This window comes from Rhinolophus ferrumequinum, chromosome 9 (genome assembly GCF_004115265.2).
Source record: "Rhinolophus ferrumequinum isolate MPI-CBG mRhiFer1 chromosome 9, mRhiFer1_v1.p, whole genome shotgun sequence".
NCBI lineage: Eukaryota > Metazoa > Chordata > Mammalia > Chiroptera > Rhinolophidae > Rhinolophus > Rhinolophus ferrumequinum.
This window is the reverse complement of record NC_046292.1, coordinates 93,454,896-93,473,846: the sequence shown is the minus strand read 5'-3', so window position 1 is coordinate 93,473,846 and position 18,951 is coordinate 93,454,896. Positions and strand designations below refer to the sequence as shown.

At 38.7% G+C, this 18,951-nt stretch overlaps 1 protein-coding gene across 1 annotated transcript; it reads right to left on the bottom strand.

Annotated features, from left to right (window-relative positions):
• Positions 1 to 5,016: 5,016 nt before the first annotated feature.
• Positions 5,017 to 5,770, bottom strand: LOC117027253 (NEDD8-conjugating enzyme UBE2F-like). Its single transcript, XM_033114809.1, has 2 exons — positions 5,602 to 5,770; positions 5,017 to 5,535 (listed from the first exon to the last, which is right to left on the bottom strand). The coding sequence occupies exons 1-2, from the start codon at positions 5,747 to 5,749 to the stop codon at positions 5,192 to 5,194; spliced, it is 492 nt and encodes a 163-aa protein (XP_032970700.1). The 5' UTR covers positions 5,750 to 5,770; the 3' UTR covers positions 5,017 to 5,191.
• Positions 5,771 to 18,951: the final 13,181 nt, after the last annotated feature.

Genomic DNA, 18,951 nt, shown 5'->3' with positions numbered 1-18,951 from the left:
GAAAAAGAATTATAAAGGATTTTTTTTTTAATGAAAGTATTGGGGTGACAGTTGTCAGTAAAGTTACATAGATTTCAGGTTTACAATTCTGTAATATATCATTTATATATATCACATTGTGTGTTCACCACCCAGAGTCAGTTCTTTTTCCATCACCATATTTGGGTCTCCTTTACCCTCATCTACCACCCCCACCCCCTTTACCCTCTGGTAACCACTAAACTTGTCTGAGTCTATGAGTTTTTGTTTCTTCATTTGTTTGTCTTGTTCTTTTGTTGTTTTCAGTTTTATATACCACATATCAGTAAAATCATATGGTTCTCGACTTTTTCGGCCTGACTTATTTCACTCAGCATAATAATCTCAAGATCCATCCACGTTGTCACAAATGGTATTATTTCATCTTTTCCTATGACAGAATAGTATTCCATTCTGTATATGTACCACAAATTCTTTATCCATTAATCTATTGAAGGACACTTTGATTATTTCCATGTCTTGCCCATGGTAAATAAAGCTGCAATGAACATTGGAGCACATACATCTTTATAAATAAATGTTTTCAGATTTTTTGGGTAGATACCCAGGAGAGTCATATGGTAACCCTATTCTTAATTTTTTGAGGAACATCCACATTGCCTTCCATAGTGGATGAACCAATCTGCATTCGCACCAACAGTGTATGAGGGCTCCTTTTTCTCCACAGCCTCTCTAACACTTGTTACTATTTGTCTTGCTGATGATAGCCATTCTAACTGGGGTGAGATGATATTTCATTGTGGTTTTTATTTGCATTTCTCTGATGATTAGTGATGTTGAGCATTTTTTCATACGTCTATTGGCAATTTGTATGTCTTCTTTGGAGAAATGTCTATTCAGGGCCTCTATCCATTTTTTTTTTTTTTTAAAGATTTTATTGGGGAAGGGGTTCCAGGCCTGTTTTCCAAGTCAAGTTGTTGTCCTTTCAATCTTAGTTGTGGAGGGTGCTGTTCAGCTTCAAGTTGTTGTCCTTTCAGTCTTAGTTGTGTCGGGCGCAGCTCAGCTCCAGGTCTAGTTGCCATTGCTAGTTGCAGGGGGCACAGCCCAACATCCCTTGGGGGAGTTGAACCGGCAACCTTGTGGTTGAGAGGATGCACTCCAACCAACTGAGCCATCCGGGAGCTCAGCGGCAGCTCAGCTCAAGGTGCCGTGTTCAATCTTAGTTGCAGGGGCGGAGCCCACCATCCCTTGAGGGAGTCGAGGAATGGAACTGGCAACCTTGTGGTTGAGAGCCCACTGGCCCATGTGGGAATCAAACCGGCAGCCTTCAGAGTTAGGAGCATGGAGCTCTAACCGCCTGAGCCACTGGGCCGGCCCCCTCTATCCATTTTTTAATTGGATTATTTGTTTTCTTGTTGAGTTGTATGAGTTCCTTGTATATTTTGGATATTACTGTGTTTCCCCGAAAATAAGACCGGGTCTTATATTAAATTGTGCTCCAAAAGATGTATTAGGGCTTATGTACAGGGAATGCCATCCTGAAAAATCATGCTAGGGCTTACTTTCCAGTTAGGTCTTATTTTCGGGGAAACACAGTAGCCCCTTATGGGAGGCATTATTTGCAAAAATCTTCTCCCATTCTATTGGTTGCCTCTTTATTTTGTTGATGGTTTCTTTTGCTGTGCCGAAGATTTTTCGTTTGATATAGTCCCATTCATTTATTTTAGCTTTCACTTCCCTTGCCTTTGAGGTCAAATTCATAAAATGAACTTTGAACCCAAGGTCCATAAATTTAGTACCTATGTTTTCTTCTGTGTAGTTTATTGTTTCAGGTCTTATGTTTAGGTCTTTGAACCATTTTGAGTTAATTTTGGTACACGGTGACAATCTAGTTTCATTCTTTTACACGTGGCTTTCCAGTTTTCCCAGCACCATTTATTGAAGAGGCTGTCTTTCTCCGTTGATTTCTTTGTTGAAAATTATCTGTCCATATTCATGTGGGTTATTTCTGGGTTCTCAATTCTATTGCATTCATCTGTGAATCTGTTTTTCTGCCAATACTATACTGTTTTGATTATCGTTGCCTTGTAGTAGAAGGTGAAGTCAGGGAGTGTGATACTTTCAGCATTGTCCTTTTTTTAAAGATTGCTTTGGCTATTCTTTTATGGTTCCATACAAATCTGATGATATTTTGTTCTATTTCTTTCAAAAGTGCCATTTGGATTTTGATGGGGATTGCATTAAATATGTATATTGCTTTGGTTAATTTAACTATGTTGATTCTTCCAATCCATGAATGTGGAATGTATTTCCATTCGTTGTGCCTTCTATTTCTTTTAAAAATGTCTTCTGATTTTCAGTATATAAGTCTTTCACATCCTTGTTTATGTTACTCCCAGGTATTTTATTCTTTTTGTTGCAATTGCAAAAGGAATTTTTTAAAATTTCTTTTTCTGAGATTTCATTGTTAATATATAGGAATGCCATGGACTTTTGTACATTGATTTTGTAGCCAGCAACTTCACTGTATTGTATTCATTTATTGTTTTTAATAGCTTTTTAGTGGAGTCTTTAGGGTTTTTTATATATGACATCATGTCATCTTCAAAACGTGACAATGTAACTTCTTCATCTCAATTTGGATGCCTTTTATTTCTTGTTTTCCCTAATTTCTCTGGCGAGGATTTCCAATACTATGTTGTAAAGCAGAGGTGATAGGGACAGATCTGTCGTGTTCCTGAATGTACAGCAAAGAGCTTCAGTTTTTCACCATTAATTTTGATAGTAGCTGAGGGTTTGTCATATATAGCCTTTATTGTGTTAAGGTATTTTCCTTCTAAACCCATTTTTAAAAAAGTGTTTTAATCATAAGAGGGTGTTGTATCTTATCAAACGCTTTTTCTGCATCTATTGATATAATCGTATGATTTTTGTCCTTTATTTTGTTTATGTGATATATCACATTGATGGATTTGCACATGTTGAACCATCCTTGTGCCCCTGGGATGAACCCCACTTGGTTGTGATGTATAATCTTTTAAATGCATTGTTGCATTCGATTTGCTAGAATTTTGTTTAGGAGTTTTGCATCTGTATTTATCAGAGATATTTTTCTGTAACTTTTTTTTTTTTTTTTTTTTTTTTTTTTGGTGTTACCCTGCCAGGTTTTGGTATCAGGGTAATGTTGGCCTCATAAAATAAGTTCGGGAGTATTGTTTCTTCTTCAGTTTTTTGGAAGAGTGTGAGTAGGTAGGTATTAGATCCTCTTGGAATGTTGGGTAGAATTCACTAGTGAAGGCATCTGGTCCCAGAATTTTGCTTTTGGGAAAGTTTCAGATGACTGATTCAATTTCCTACTGGTGATCGGTCTAGGAAGGCTATATGTCCCTAAGAACATGTCCATTTCTTCTAGGTTATTGAATTTGGTGGCATATAATCCTTCACAGTATTCTTGGATGATACTTTGTATTTCTGTGGCATCCATAGTAAGTTCCTTTCTTTCATTTCTGATTTTGTTATTTGTGTCTTTTATCTTTTTATCTTAGTCTAGCCAAGGGTTTGTCAGTTTAATTAATCTTTTCAAAGAACCAGATCTCTGTTGCATTATTCTTTTCTATTTTCTTTTTGTTTTCTATTTCATTAAGTTCTGCTATGATTTTTATTATTTCCTTCCTTCTGCTGACTTTGGGTTTCACGTGTTCTTTTTCTTCTAGTTCTTTAAGGTATACTGTGAGGTTATTTATCTGGGATTTTTCTTCTTTCTTGAGAAAGGTCAGTAATGATATAAATTTCCCTCTTAAAATTGCTTTTGCTGCATCCCAATAATATTGGTAGCATGTTTTCTCATTGTGATTTGTTTCTATGTATCTTTTGAACTCTCCTTTTGTTTCTTCTTTGACCCAGTCGTTCTTCAAAAGTATGTTGTTCAATCTCCACATATTTGTGGGTTTCCTGCTTTCATTTTGCAGTTGATATCCAATTTCAAAGCTTTGTGATTAGAGAATATGCTTAGGGTGATTTCCATCTTCTTAAATTTGCTGAGGCTAGTTTTATGTCCCAATATGTGGTCCATCCTTGAGAAAGTTCCATGTACACTAGAAAAGAATGCATAGTCTGATGATCTAAGATGAAGTTCTCTATAAATGTCAATTATGTCCATTTCATCTAATGTGTCATTTAGGGCTGATATTTCATTATTTATTTTCTGTTTGGATGATCTATCCAAAGCTGTCAATGATGTATTTAGGTCCCCTACTGTAATATTATTTTGTTCAATTTCTCCCTTTACTTCTGTCAGTAGTTGCTTAGTATAATTTGGTGCTCCTTGATTGGGTCATAAATATTGATGACTGTTATGTTTTCTTGTTGTATAGTCCCATTTATCATTATGAAATGTCCATCTTTGTCTCTTGTTACTTTTTTTATCCTGAAGTCTGTTTCACCTGGTATCAGTATGCCGTATGAATACAACTGCTTTTCTCTGAATACCATTTGCTTGGAGTGTCAATTTCTACCCTTTCCTTTTTTTTTTTTTTTGTCTTTCATATTTTCTTTGTATTTCTCTTCAATAGTTGCTTGACCCAGCATCTTTCTGTCTCCTCTATACAATGAAGATACAAACTAAATGAGAATAGGAAAAAAATAATTAAAGCATTAAATTGTACAAATTACAAATCTGTTCCAAAATATACTTACATTAAATAAAATATGCGTTTCGTAAGAGATCTACAGTGAATGACTGCATTCCGGAAGGAAGCTTCACGACACCTAGGCAGGGCCACCAATAGTGGGAGGAGCTGGGAGTCTGTGTCCAATCACCGTTCGCCGCGGGCTTCTTCTCGCCAAGAGGCGAGCTGCGTGGAGCGCATCATTGCATCACTTGTGCAGGGAAGTGATTTGGAGGCACAAGGGGAAGAAGCAAACTCTAGCTTCAATTCTAAGTTCATTACAACTTCTCACAAATCTCAACAGCCTGTACAGCACAGTTTCAACAAAGTAAACATGTTAAGGTAAGCAGACAACTCTTTAGAGCCCAAACACATTTTCTTGCTGTGTTTATGCGGAACCCCGACTACAATGGGCGGTCGTGAAGAGGTTCCTCCTCGGGACGGCCCAGTGGGCAGAGGGGGCCGAGGGCTGGGGTGGAGGCGCCCTCTGGCGGGAGCCGGACACACTTCTGACACACAGTCCGCGTCCTGCGTCTCTCCTGCTATCATCTGGCATAATGCTTAATGTAGTCTTCAACTTTATTCTGGAAGTCCTCCTTGTCCCTCAAATGATGCTCGGCAGCTTCAATATTCAGTGGGTCATCGAAATTCAGAAGGTCAGTAAACAAAGAGTTTAATCCCCAAATAACATCCTTTAACGTCCTTATGGGAGCCCAGCCAGTGCCGTCAATCGAATGTTCTCTCAGTAAACTCAGACATATTTCGCCTGTCTCTGTGATGTTGGGGTGCCAGATCTTGGTCAAGCATTTCACTTTGGGGGGCACCATGTTGTAGGCATCAGGAACTTCAGTTTCAAACTGAAATTTTCCACCCTGGTAGTAACCCTCATCTGGGGTTACAGTTGGCTGAAAGCAATGAAGCTTGTTTGGATCAGGAAAATGCACTTTACATGTACAGGGTAAGTTAGCTTCAAGTTCTGCAACCTCTTTGACGAGAAGCCTGTCTCTCACAGACACCCTCCGCATGGAGTCGGAGGCTGTGGCTGGCGTCCAGGACCCTTTGAGACTGTCGTCCCGTTTCAGTTTGCTTGCCAGCGTCAGCATTACTGCCACCTACCCTGGGTACCCCGAGACAGGCGAGGCGGGCCCGGCGCCCAACACCATGCCCAGCCGGCCGGGTGCGAGACGCGGGCCCACACAGCCTCACCGGCTCCAGGCGGCGGGACCGGAAGTGGAGGTCTACCCTTTCCTTTTGAGTCTGTATTTGTCCTTATAGCTGAGATGTGTCTCTTGGAGGCAACATTTGGTTTGGGTTTAGTTTTTTGATCCAATCTGCTACTCTGTGCCTTTTTACTGGTGAGTTCAGTCCATTTACATTCAGGGTAATTATTGATATATGAGAATTCCCTGTTATTCTAGGATGGTGTCTCTATTGTTTCTTTTGTCTTTTTGTTGCTATCTAGTATTTCAGTGTGGTGGTATTCTATGATTTTCCCTCTATGTCTTCCTTTTTTATGTTATATATTTCAGTTCTGGATTTTTTTTTTTTTTATTGAGTCGTTACCATTAAGTTCATGTAAAAGAAAGTTTCATATTTGGAGTATTCCATTTTCTTCCGTATGCTTACTTTCTCCATTCCCTTATGCCAGTTCAGACCTTTACTCTCTCCTGCAGTAGCAAGTTGTCTTTTTCCTCTTTTTTAAGTGTGTTTTTTTTTTCCTTCTTACCCTGTATATTATGTTTAAGTGTATAGTTTGTTGTAGGGGTTACCATTTCCTGCTTCTGTCTCTTCATATTACTACTCATGGCTTTGTATTCTCATGGTTTTTTTTGTTTGTTTGTTTGTTTCAGGTCAAATAGCCTCCTTTATTATTTCTCGTAGTGCAAGTCGTGTGTTAGAAAATTCCTTCATCTTCTGTATGTCTGGAAATTTCTTTGTTCCTCCTTCTTATGTCAGGGATATCTTTGCTGGGTATATTATTCTTCTCTCATAATTTCCTCTTTCAATAGTTTGACTATTTGATTCAACCCTCTCCTGGTTTGTAGAGTTTCTGCTGAAAAATCTGATGATAATCTACTGGGCTTTCCTTTGTAGGTTACTGTCTTCATTTCCCTGCCTGCTTTGAGGTTTCTTTCTTTGTCATTAATTTTTACAACTTCAATACAATGTGTCTTGGAGAAGGCCTGTTGGGAGTGAGGTAATTAGATGTTCTATTTGCTTCTTGGATTCGAGGATCCAGTTCTTTCCACTAGTTTGGGACATTCTTGTCAACTATTTATTTGAATATACTCTCTTTTATCGTCTCCCTTTCTTCTCCTTCTGGTATGGCCCATTATTCTTATATTGCTCTTTCTGATGGAGGCAGAAAGTTCTTGTAGAGTTCTTTCGTTTCTTTTAAGTCTTAAGTGTCTCTCTTCTTCCATCTGTGTCATTTCCAGATTTCCAGCTTCCATGTCACTGATTCTTTCCTCTACTGGTGAATTCTATTATGTAAGCTGGCTAGTTCATTCTTCGTTTCTTTTATTGCATTCTTAATCCCCCGAAATTCTATATGGTTCTTTTTAAAAATTATAATCTCTTTACTAAAATGTTCATTTTGTTCTTTGGTTGTGTTTCTAAGTTCATTAAACTGCCTGTCTGTGTTTTCTTGCATTTACTTGAGGTTTTTAAGTGAAATATGTCAGACAAAAAAAGTAGAGAACCAAATGACTTCGCTGATATGTGGTATATAAACCAAAAACAATGAAAGAACAAGAGAAACAACTGAAAGAACAAAAACTCATAGACATAGACAATAGTTTAGGGGTTATCAGAGGGTAAGGGGTGTGGGAGGAGTAGGACTCTAGAAGAGGGTAAACTGGGTCTAATATGTGGTGGTGGAAAGAGAACTGACTCTGGGTGGTGAGCACACAATGTGAGATATAGATAATGTATTACAGAATTGTACACCTGAAATCTATGTAAATTTACTAACAATTGTTGCCCCAATATACTTTAATTTAAAGAAAAAATAGAACTAAAAAGAGACAGAGACAGGGACAAAGAGAGAACATGTTTTATTTGACATGTGGGTTATAGTTAGTTTTCTTGGGAAAGTCCTTTCCCAGAATGACAGGGGAAAACCTTGTATTTGGTTTTAGAGGACGGTGTCTGATCTGATAGAGTATATCCCATGGTTTTTTTTCTTTTAGTTTGTTGTTGTTGCTGCTATTGCTGCTGCTGGTGGTGGCAGAATATTTGCTTTGCTTTGTTGCTTTTTCTAAAATAAAACACTGTGTCTTCCAAAAAAAGAAAAGAACTGCAGTCTTAAATTCTCTGTCTTTTTAAGTCACATATTCCATGTATTTAAGTTCATTTTCTGGAGACTTTTCATTTTATTTCTGAGCTGTCTTGTTATCTTGGTTACTCATGGCCATTAATGAATTATTATTTCTCTTTCTAGGTGTCTACAGGAGTGGATTCTGCAACAGGTTGATAGAAAGAGGTCTTTCTTTTGTTTTCCAGTGGGTGTTGGTACAGTGTTTTATTTTCTCTCCGGCTGCAGCCTTTTATTATTTCTCACGCTGCAGCATTATATTTTCTATGCACTGTTCTGGCTTCTCACACAATGGGGGGATTCCATGGAAGATGGGCTTCTCCTCTGTGAACAGGTCTCCTAGGTCACAAGGGACCACCTCCATGGGGGGATGTGGAGAGCTTCGGAAGTTCCAAAGCTCTTCCTGCATCAGTTTCAGAGCCTGTGTGTTTCAGTGGCTCTCTTTACTCCTGCAGGTATCCACCCAGATAGGTGGGGACAGGGGCGGGGTGGGTTGTCAGAGGTGGACGAGAGCAATGGCAGGAACCACCACCACTGGCAGTCCTGCACCCGAAGTTCCCTCCCCTTCGCTGGAACTAGTTGGGCTGTGAGTCTGTGGCTGCGGGCTGTATTTCTCAGAATTGCAAGTATTCTGTTCTTTTGATCTGACACTGCCACTGTCGGCTTCTAGCAGTGGGACGTTGGGGGTAAGGTGATTTCTGGGAGAGTTAGGAGGGGGTGGCTAGGCTCTGCGTCTATGCCTTTCATCCTCTGCTTGGCAGTGAGGGATTAAACCACCATTTTCACCCTTCTCCCCTCAGTCTTTGCTTCGAGGTCTCTACTGTGAGCGTTGGGTTCAGCTGTGTTATATGCTGATCCCTCAGGCTGGACTCTGCGCCATAAGCCAAGCACTAGCAGTCCGAGTTCTTCCTTCTCCCGTGACTACAGTAGCTCTGGAATGCAGGGGGCTCGGATCTCTGAGCTCCATCTATGCTCTGTGGCCTGCGCCGCAGCCCATGTCTCCACACTTCCCTCTCCGCTCCTTCCCCACTCACTCAGTTTGCCCACCTTTAGATGATTTCAATTGCGTGTCTCTTAGTCTTGCCTGTCTGCTGCATGAGTCCTTTGTGGAAATACAGCTGTTCAATTTGTTGTAAATTCCAAGGAAGATTTGAAGAGGCTCCCCTCATGCTGCCATTTTTAGCTTTTAAAAGAGAACACTTTGTAGGCTATGGGTAACTGATTCAAAAACAAAATTATTGACTATCTCTATAAAATGTATATGGGTTTTAAAAAACAAGAAGAGAAAAGAATTGGCAAAGTTTCTTCTGGATTTTACAGAATTCAAATGCTTGAAAAATTTCTATATATATGCCCATACACAACTGCACAAAATTTATAAATGACCTAGTGGATGACAAAAACAAGAGGCCCAATTCCTAACAGTGTGCAACTTATGCAAGGCTGAACTTGATGGAAATTGGAGGTGTGAAAAAACAATACAGTGAATTTTTTTAAAAAAAATTATTACAGTAAAAGATACATCACCATTAATCCTCCTCAAAACATTCCCCCTCACTTTGAACACACTTATTCCATCTTTCTTGCCACTTTCTGAAGCAATTTAGAAGTCCTCTTTCATAAGTGTCTTTAGGTGTGTTGTGACTGCCCCAAGGTTCTGAATCAATTAAAAACGTTTACCTTTCATGGTCATTTTGACTTTGCAGAAGAGCCAGAAGTGGCAGGGTGCCAGATTGGTGAATAAAGTGGATAAGGATACACCATACTATTTTTATTTGACAGAAATTGCTGTATCAGAAACAATCTGTGACACAGGATCTTTTCATTGTGACCACAAAATATGATGAATGCTGCTGCCAAGTGTCATCCAATGGAAAGGCAGGGATATTCAATATGGGTAACAGTATGTTGAACCTTAGTAACAGTGTGTGACAAGTTTCATCTTGTTTGGTGCAATCAGTTGGGTGTGAGCTATGGTTGAGAGAAGGTGTGTTTTAAAGTGTGCTGTAAATCATCCTCCATCATGACAATGCTCCATGTCACACATGCTTCTGGTATACGGCAGTTTCTGTCAAATAAAAACATTATGGTGTGTCCTCATCCACCTTATTCACTGGATCTGGCACTGTGTGACTTCTGGTTCTTCCCTAAAGTCTAAATGATTCAGGACATCAAAGCAGCCATGACAGCACAACTGAAGACATTCACAAAAGAGGACTTCCAGAACTGCTTCAGAAAGTAGCAAGAATGATGGGATAAGTATTTTCGAAGCGAGGGGGAGTATTTTGAGGGGGATTAATGGCAATGTGTCTTTTACTGTAATAATTTTTTTTTAATTAAAATATTCACTGCATTGTTTGATCACACCTCCTACTTCTCTCTTCTATAAGTTTCTATCTGTGGAAAGGAAACAGAATTATGGATATATAGGGCAAGGAGAGAAGGAATGAAGAAGCAAACCATATGTTAACACTCACTGGTGTTACTCTATAAATGAAACTGTCGATGAAAAAAACATCCAGCCTAAAAGAAAACTTATAGTGTTTATTTGAAGTTTGCAGTTTAGGAGGGTTACATGAAATCCATTTGTGGTAGATTAAGGGGGTGGGAGAAAGCAACGTAGGGAAATCTCCGGGATTGAATGAAAAGTAAATTGGAGAGATAGACACTTCTTTTACATTTATGGGTACAGGATAGTTAATAGCATATTATAGCACATAGTGATGTTAATCAAGGGACAAGAACAGCAATGAGGGATTCTGTAGTTTCTTGCTCTGGTGTGGCAGCTTGTGCCCCGGGGGTCTGGAAAAAGGGATTACTCTGACATTCCAAGGGTATATTAGCTTAAATGCCAAAAGACAATAGAGAAGCTTACTTAAGGTAAAGATTGACCTTTGTCAAGGCCTAGGATGTGACTACCAGCCATATTTCAGTTAGGAATTTTTATGTTCAGACCACCTTATGTGGTTAATTTCAGTCTCTAAGTTTGTATGGCTGCCATGCAGGCTTCCCCTGAGCTTGTCAGGTTTAGCATGTGGCACCTTTTTCATCCATAGAACCATTTGCTATGCATTTTGAATTGCTAACATTTGGGAGAATAGTGGCCAATGGAGCTTCATGTAAACTATAAATTTTATAACAGTGAATTAGCATGTTTATTTAACAGAAAATAAACAAAGCTTAGTGCAAATTGATTCAGTGTCTAACTTCACTTTTCTACTGCTTAATGAAGTGATGGTGATGAAGCCAAATGCTTTATAAAGCACAGGGAAGAACACTTCTGTGTTTAATCATTGGGGACCTGCCCAGACCATAGGTTTCTAAATTTGAAGCAACTACTCCATAGCAATTTGGGTGCTGATCTAAAAAATTATTATACTGGCTTTAGAATAAAGAAGGGAAAAAATGCATACAATCAGTTCTGATGAAACCACTACATCTGTTAAACACCTACTGTGTGCTGGGTATGAGGGTATGACACAATGATAATGAGATGAAGGAACTTGAATTGTCTGGAACGCCAGGGAGTGTGGGAAAGGATAGGGCGTGATTATCTTGTTTTGAATTTTCCCAGAAGCAGGCATTGAGACAAGGCTTTGAGGAGACTATTTTAATTAGGGGTGATCCCAGGAACCACAGATAGGAAAGTAAAAGAAGTGAGACAAGGAAGGGAAGGAAGACAACTAAAGCTGGTGACCACTATAAGCAATCGGTAATTCTACTGGGAAACCATGTACAATACAACCTTATGTTAGTCTACCCAAGAGTGAGAGAGATGGAATAGTTATCTTCTCATCCCCTCCCATCATTGGCTAAGGGCTGCTCCTGGGAGCATTGACTCCCCAGCACTTCCGGCTTTTCCTGGGGAGATCAAAAGAAGTCTTCAGTTGAGAGTTGTGATTTCTTACAGTGGAATGGCCTCAGCAGGTATAAGGCTGAGACATCCACAGCATCTGCTATAATAATTGAGTGGGTAAAGAATGTCCCAGTGACAAGTGGAAATGAGTTCAGAGGATGAAGAGAGTATTATGGGATGTAGCAAGAAGGGAGAAATTTATGGTAGGGATTGGGAATTGCTCCAGGCTCTGAGAGATGGGAGCAGGTATAGTGAGCCAGGGTGGTAGAGTGGCTAATTTCAGGGGCTTCTGAAAACCTGAGCTGGTAATAAAAGACTAATTGGGCACAATCTGCTCAGGAATGCCCTGCAATACAGCTGAATAGTCCATAATGTACTATATTTACAGGAATATAAGTAATCAATGTGTAATTTTGAGCAGAGACATATGAAGAAGTGTTTTGGTATGGTAGAGCCTGCCACTTGTTCCCAAATATCTGTTTTTTCATCTCCCATAGCAATAGAATTTTCAGCTGGGTACAGCTCACTGGGTACAGCTGGATACTTTATTCCCAGCCTCTCTGGTAGCTAGGTGTGGCCATGTGAGTAAGTTTTGGCTAGGGGTATGTGAACAGAAATGATGTAAGCAACACCCATGTTTTGCCCTTACTGGAACATGTTCTCCCTTCCCACCTCTTTCCTTCCCAGTGGCTGAAATGTGAACTTGGTGGGGGTGCGTGGGCATGTAGATGAAGGCAGCACTTTTGGGAGAGCAGAAAATCAAGGCAGATGGAAACTGAGCCCCTAGGAACTTTACAGAGTAGAAGCACTAACCTTTATTTTGGGCATTTGTCAATAAGCCTAAACCTGTATTCTAACAAGTAGATTAGGGAAATTAATGTTGCAGAAATATTCAGAATAAACTTTGGAGAGAAGGACTACAAGCATTTTGTGTTTGTCATGAATCTGTGGTTGGTGTTCTCTGTTATGTTGAGCTTTTTCATGGTTCTGATGCTTAATTCTCAGATTGTTACTTCTTTTAGACCTCGATTTTTGTATTTTCAAACTAATATTATGGTGACAAGAGTTCCTATAATATTGAAAGGAGTATAACGACTGATAGCCTGACAAAATGGAAAGAATGCTAATGGAAGGTCTCTGTTAGATTTGGTATGAGCAAGGAAAAGACATTTGAGATAACGTCTTGGGAAAATGTTGAAGGAGAAATTTCAATGGGGCACGACTCTAACTTAGCACATCTCTAACTGTGTGTGCTTTTATTTTAATGTCAGTTTGAATGTCTGGTAATGGAGGGACATTTGGTCCCTGAGAAAATGATTGGGGTGGGGTGTCTTGGTGGGAGTTGCAGTAGCAAGCATCTTAAACTGATTAAGCTGATATTTGGTAGTTAGCAAATTATAATATTGCTCATTTTTAATAGAATCAGATAAAATAGTCCAGATTTCTGTAATATAGTCAATCAGATATTAAAATTGGATGTTCATTTACTCTTGGTAGCTTTGTGATGATTATGCTAATATGAGTTTGTACTTAAGAGTAGGGATACCGACTGTACTTAAAGCTCACTTCTTGGTCAGAGGCAACAAAATAGTATCATCTGCATATATCCTAAGGATAGTCACAGGCCAGTGAACAGCAGAGGGTTCCCCAGAAGGTGCCCTTCAGACTCAGGAGCTGTGTTTCAGAGAAACCAAGCCTCCTCCATCGGGATGAACCATATGAACGGTATCTTTGGTCACACTTCCCTGGAGTGTTCACAGAAGGGGCATCATGCTCTGAATTGAGCTGCATTTTACAAGGCTTGTGCCTTTTAGGAACTTTGTGCCTAAACACAAAAGAGTTTCCCAGGGATTTTGAGGTCTGGTACAGGGTAGGTACTCAGATGCTGTGTGTGGAGTAAATGAACAAATAATTGACCATAGACTTGGCTCTAACCACCAGTACCTATGTGATTGATGGTTGACCATCCCAGAACTTTAGTAACCACTTGCTCATTAGGAACTTAGTTCCCTAGGGGGATGTCAATCCTTAATTCTTGTGCAAGTTTTTTTTTCCTCTTTCTTGAGGGTTCAGAGAGATTCTACACCCTGTCCCTTCCCCTAATCAGCCTGTTTCTGTAGATCAGTATGTACACTCATATCTTTAGCTTTTATTAGGCAGTATTTTTGCAACCCATATGTAATTCATTAGTATGTAAAATGCTCTGCAATTTAAGCCAAAATAATATACAGTCTGTCTGAAAAGTCTGGAAACAGGGGATAAACTTATTTCAAATAGTTTATTAGTTACATTTTCAAATAATATACTTAATATGTTTTCCCTCAAACTCCAGACACCTTTTTAGGTAAAGTAACTCTAAATTTAAAGCAATATGTCCAATCTTTAGTCTGAAAAAGTACAATAAATATACTATTTCTTCCATGTTTCCAGAATATTTGGACACTCTGTAGTATACCTATTATAATTTTGTTTCAGATTAACAATAGGATCGTTGCTTTAAGTTTAGAGGTACTTCATCTGAAAAGCGGTCTGGAGGTTGAAGAAAAATATATTGAATATCTCTCTCTTTTTTTTAAATAATGTAAATAACATGCTGTTTAAAAAATAAGATTTTCATGTGTTTGCAGAATTTTTGTACATCCTGTAATTGATAAGTGTCTTGGAAAGTTTATTTAACATATTTTGTTATGGATTAGTTAAAAAAGAACAAGTGTTTCAACATTTATTTTCAGTGTCTACTTACAATATATTTAAAAATAAAATATAAAGATTGAAGTTTTGGCTTGATCCAAACTTTGCTCTCTGCAAAAAATATTTTAAATGGATAAAATAATAAATTTGAAGTAGGAAATAGGGAAAAGTGCATAATATTCTCCATCAGCAAATCTGTCTTTGTAATATCCCCAAAGCCAGCAAGTTCCATATGCTCTCTAAACCCACTTTATAGGGAAACTTAATGGGCTGGATTTTCAGCAAGTTAAATGAGATTTTTTTTTTTTTTTTAAGCTGATGTAGTTTTCACAGGCTGACACCCTTCACGGTTTAAGCGAAACCATCTTGGTTTTGAATACTTGGGCATATTTCACCATCAGCCTTGTGTCAAATGAGCCTGAATTTGAAATGAAAGCACCCTTCATATCTTTGATCTGGGGTGGTGTCACAGCAAATCCGAGTTTTGTTCTCATAGCTTATCATAATCTCTTCTAAACCTTTGATAAATTTATGTTCAATTTCAAGGGTTATATGAGAAGGTCTGAACATTTACTTCTTTATTCCATTATGAACAGGCATGTGAGGCAGAGCCTCTGCCTCTAGCTACTATTATCTGTACAGTGATCATAGTTTAGGGCTGGAATCTTTGTCTGGGAGCCCCTTTGTATAAAAACTTTTCTTTTTGTATATAGAAGCCTATCATAGGTACCCAAGACTTTCTCATTAGACATTTGGTTCCCCAAGGGGATATGCTGATAGAGTTCATGGTCTTCAATCATATTCCCCAAAAGTACCAAGGTTGGCAAATTTGAGGTCGCAGCATAAAAGTAGGGGTTAGAGAAAATCAGTAGAAATAGTAATAAGCTATTATAAACTTCTGGAAGAAATTTGCCTCGAAAACAAACTAGGTTTATTAATGTAAAAACCTGCTTGCAGATTTTCTTCCCGTGAACCACCTTCTTTCCATTTTCAGGGAGCATAGCTGGGTACTCTTTTCTCTTGAGGCTGACTCATTTACAAGTTTTAGATGTGTAGCCAGCACCACTTTAAAAGTTTCTTTCAAACCAGCCCTTATTGGTTTGAAATGTAATATATTTTGTACTTGCATTTTTCTTTAGTTTTGTCAAATGTACCTCGGAGAAAATGCTTATATGTCCTCCTGAAGTTTTAATAAATTATTTCTGGGCTTAGGGACACATTTTTCTCTGCACCTAGTTTTCCTACCCTATGTATTGAGATGGTGGGTTGTGAATCAATTTTCTTTGTGGGCATTGTCTTAGACACCTGATGACACATGGGAGTGGTGGGTTCGTGACAACAATGGTGTTTTTTTTAAGGTATTGATCCATATAGATGGAGAAATGTTAGTCAACAAACACAAAACCTGATAACCCAAAGTGTGTGGGAATTAACTCCTCACATGGATGTAGAGGTTTATAATTGACAAACCAGTATAGTGTACCATGTGACATTTGACATGACTGACCTCAACTCCTCCTTCCGGGTAGCTGGTAGTTAGGATGGCATACCCATTCTGGCTACTAACATCCCTCCTCCCTCCCTCCCTTCCTTCCTTTCTTCCTCATAATACAAATATGCTTGTATAACAAATCCAAACTACAAGGTGTGATCAAAATATACAGTGAATGTGTCAATAAAAGAAATTTATTACAATAAAAGACACATTGACATTAATCCCCCTCAAAACACTCCTTTCACTTCAAACATACTTATCCCATTGTTCTTGCCACTTTTTGAAGCAGTTCTGGAAGTCCTCTTTCATGAGTGTCTTTACTTCATCCTCCATCATGACAATGTTCCGTGTCACACATCGCTTCTGGTATATGGCAATTTCTGTCAAATCAAAACATCACGGTGTGTCCACATCTACTTTATTCACTGGGTCTGGCAACATGCAACTTCTGGCTCTTTCCCAAAGTCAAAATTATTCAGGACATCGAGGCAGCCACAACAGCACAACTAAAGATACTCACGAAAGAGGACTTCCAGACCTGCTTCAGAAAGTGGCCAGAACGATGGGATAAGTGTTTTTGAAGCGAGGGGAAGTATTTTGAGGGGAATTAATAGCAATGTGTCTTTTACTGTAATACATTTTTTAAATTTAAACATTCACCATATTTTTTATCACATCTATATGTGAAAATATAGTTTATATCTTCAGTTGCCTTTGAAATTGTTTAGGATGCCATGAAATGTGACAAACAAGACATTATCTGATAATGCTGATAAGAGTCATAAGGACCATGTGCTATTAAGTCCATAAGCACACAGAGATCATTTCCACATGGCAAGATAATTTCCACTGGTGAGGAAATGAGTGTCATGCAAAGAAGGCAGGATTTGAGCTGGGAGTCCAAATATGTATAGGTGCTATGTTTTTAACAGATGAAATGTGAGGGAGACTATGTTAAATGTACGCAATGCCTATTAGTTTGACTAGCATTTGGGCAAAAGGAAAGACCACTGGTGCAGGGGGTGGGGAAAATTGAGTCTCACGGGAAAGGCATGACAAGCAAAGAAGCAAAGGAGTGCGGAGAGAGGGGCTACAAGGCAGTGTAGCCAGTGGCTTTGCTGGCACAGGTGCGAAGTTAGATGAGAGGGTCCTGGGGAAACATCAGTATGTCTTATGCCTTGATGAGGACTCCATGCTTCCACTAATGAAGTTTAAGCCTGCCTCTATTTTATTTTTAAAGCAATTATAACTCATCCTCAGACCTTCATCACTTCTAAGCTAGATGTTATCTACACTGCAACTGTCTGATTATTCTCAGAAAACTGAATTCAGAATTTCACATTTTTCTTACCTTTATTTCTAATACATTTTATCTATTTGTTTTTAGCTCTTCATTCTAGACCTGGAAATCATTTTGGATGTAGATTCTGTCACCTAGCATATCAGCCATCCACACAAGCTTGGTCTTATGAGACTTTCCTCCAGGCTAACATCAATTGATTTGTCAACACCCTTTGGGTCACTTCTCTATCAAGTCAAACACTTTGCAGAAACTACACTGCCTATGTTTTTCTGATCTACATGCCTAGTGACCCCACCAAAAATTAAATGAACTCATTTGGTGGGGTGCATTCTTTATTCCTTTTTAAGAGTAATCAAGCTATCAATAAACTGACTATCCCTTATAGCTGCTCCTTGACTTACAATGGGGTTACATCCTGATAAACCCATCATAAATTGAAAACATTGTATGTTAAAAATGCATTTGATACACCTACCTTCCCAAACATCACAGCTTAGCCTAGCCCACCGTCAATGTTCTCAGAACACCTACATTAACCTAGAATTCGGCAAAATCGTCTTGCTGCTCCTCAGCATTATAGGAGATTATTGTACCACATATTGGTAGCCCAGGAAAAAACAAAAAAACAAAATTCAAAGTATAGTTTCTAATGAATACATATTGCTTTTGTACCACAGTGAAGTAAAATATATATATATATATATATATATATATATATATATATATATATATATATATGTAAGTCCAACCATCTTAAGTTGGGAACTTTTTGTATAGTTTTTCAGGTATCTGAAGCAAATATACCAGTCTAGAACCCTAAAATTCTTGTTCTTTATTACATAAAATTAGCATAGTCATCTGCCTCCAGTGTGCATTTTGTTCATCACTATTCCTCAGGTATTACTTAACGTGGTCAATTTACGATTTCCAAAAGGGGATTATATCTGATAGCCCAATAAAACGTCCTCCGGTAAAGGATTTTCAGGTGTCCAAAAACGTGAAAGAGGTAGATGGCCATTGCAGTGCCCCTGACATTACACCATGCCTCCTTCCTGGAGATGACCTTCCATGGCACAGGTAAGATCGAAGGCATTCTGAGTGTTGTATTCCTGGGCCTTCCCTTAGCTTGTTACTCAGGAGATCAGAGGATTAGAGGAGGCACAGCCTGGTAGGAATTTTTCAATAAGTTCACTAACTGTTTCCATGATGGCCTAAAAGAAAAGGAATCTGGAATCAATTTGTAACTCTTTTCCATGCCTCCCCATTTTGACTTACTTTTGGGACAGGTAGTTTTATAGTAACTGCTAATGGAAGATTTGCCCTGATACAGCAGCTCTGCTCTAGGTCACTGCTCCCTGGGGAGAATGCACCTGAGGAGAAACTAATCAATTAATATCTCTGGGTTTCAAGTGTACTACCTATAAAATCAGGACCCCTCTGGCACTAACAATTGTAACATCCAAGAAGCAGGTATGCCATATTTGTAGTAAGAATAGCTTGACTTGTGTGGTAATTGTGCTTCATAATTAATACCACTTGGAAAAAATCCAGAGCCATATTATAATAGTTCTCTCCATTCCTTTCCATCTCATTGTGAACTTGTTGTATCAATCTCCTAAGGTTTGTAAAAGTTCTCTGGGGCTT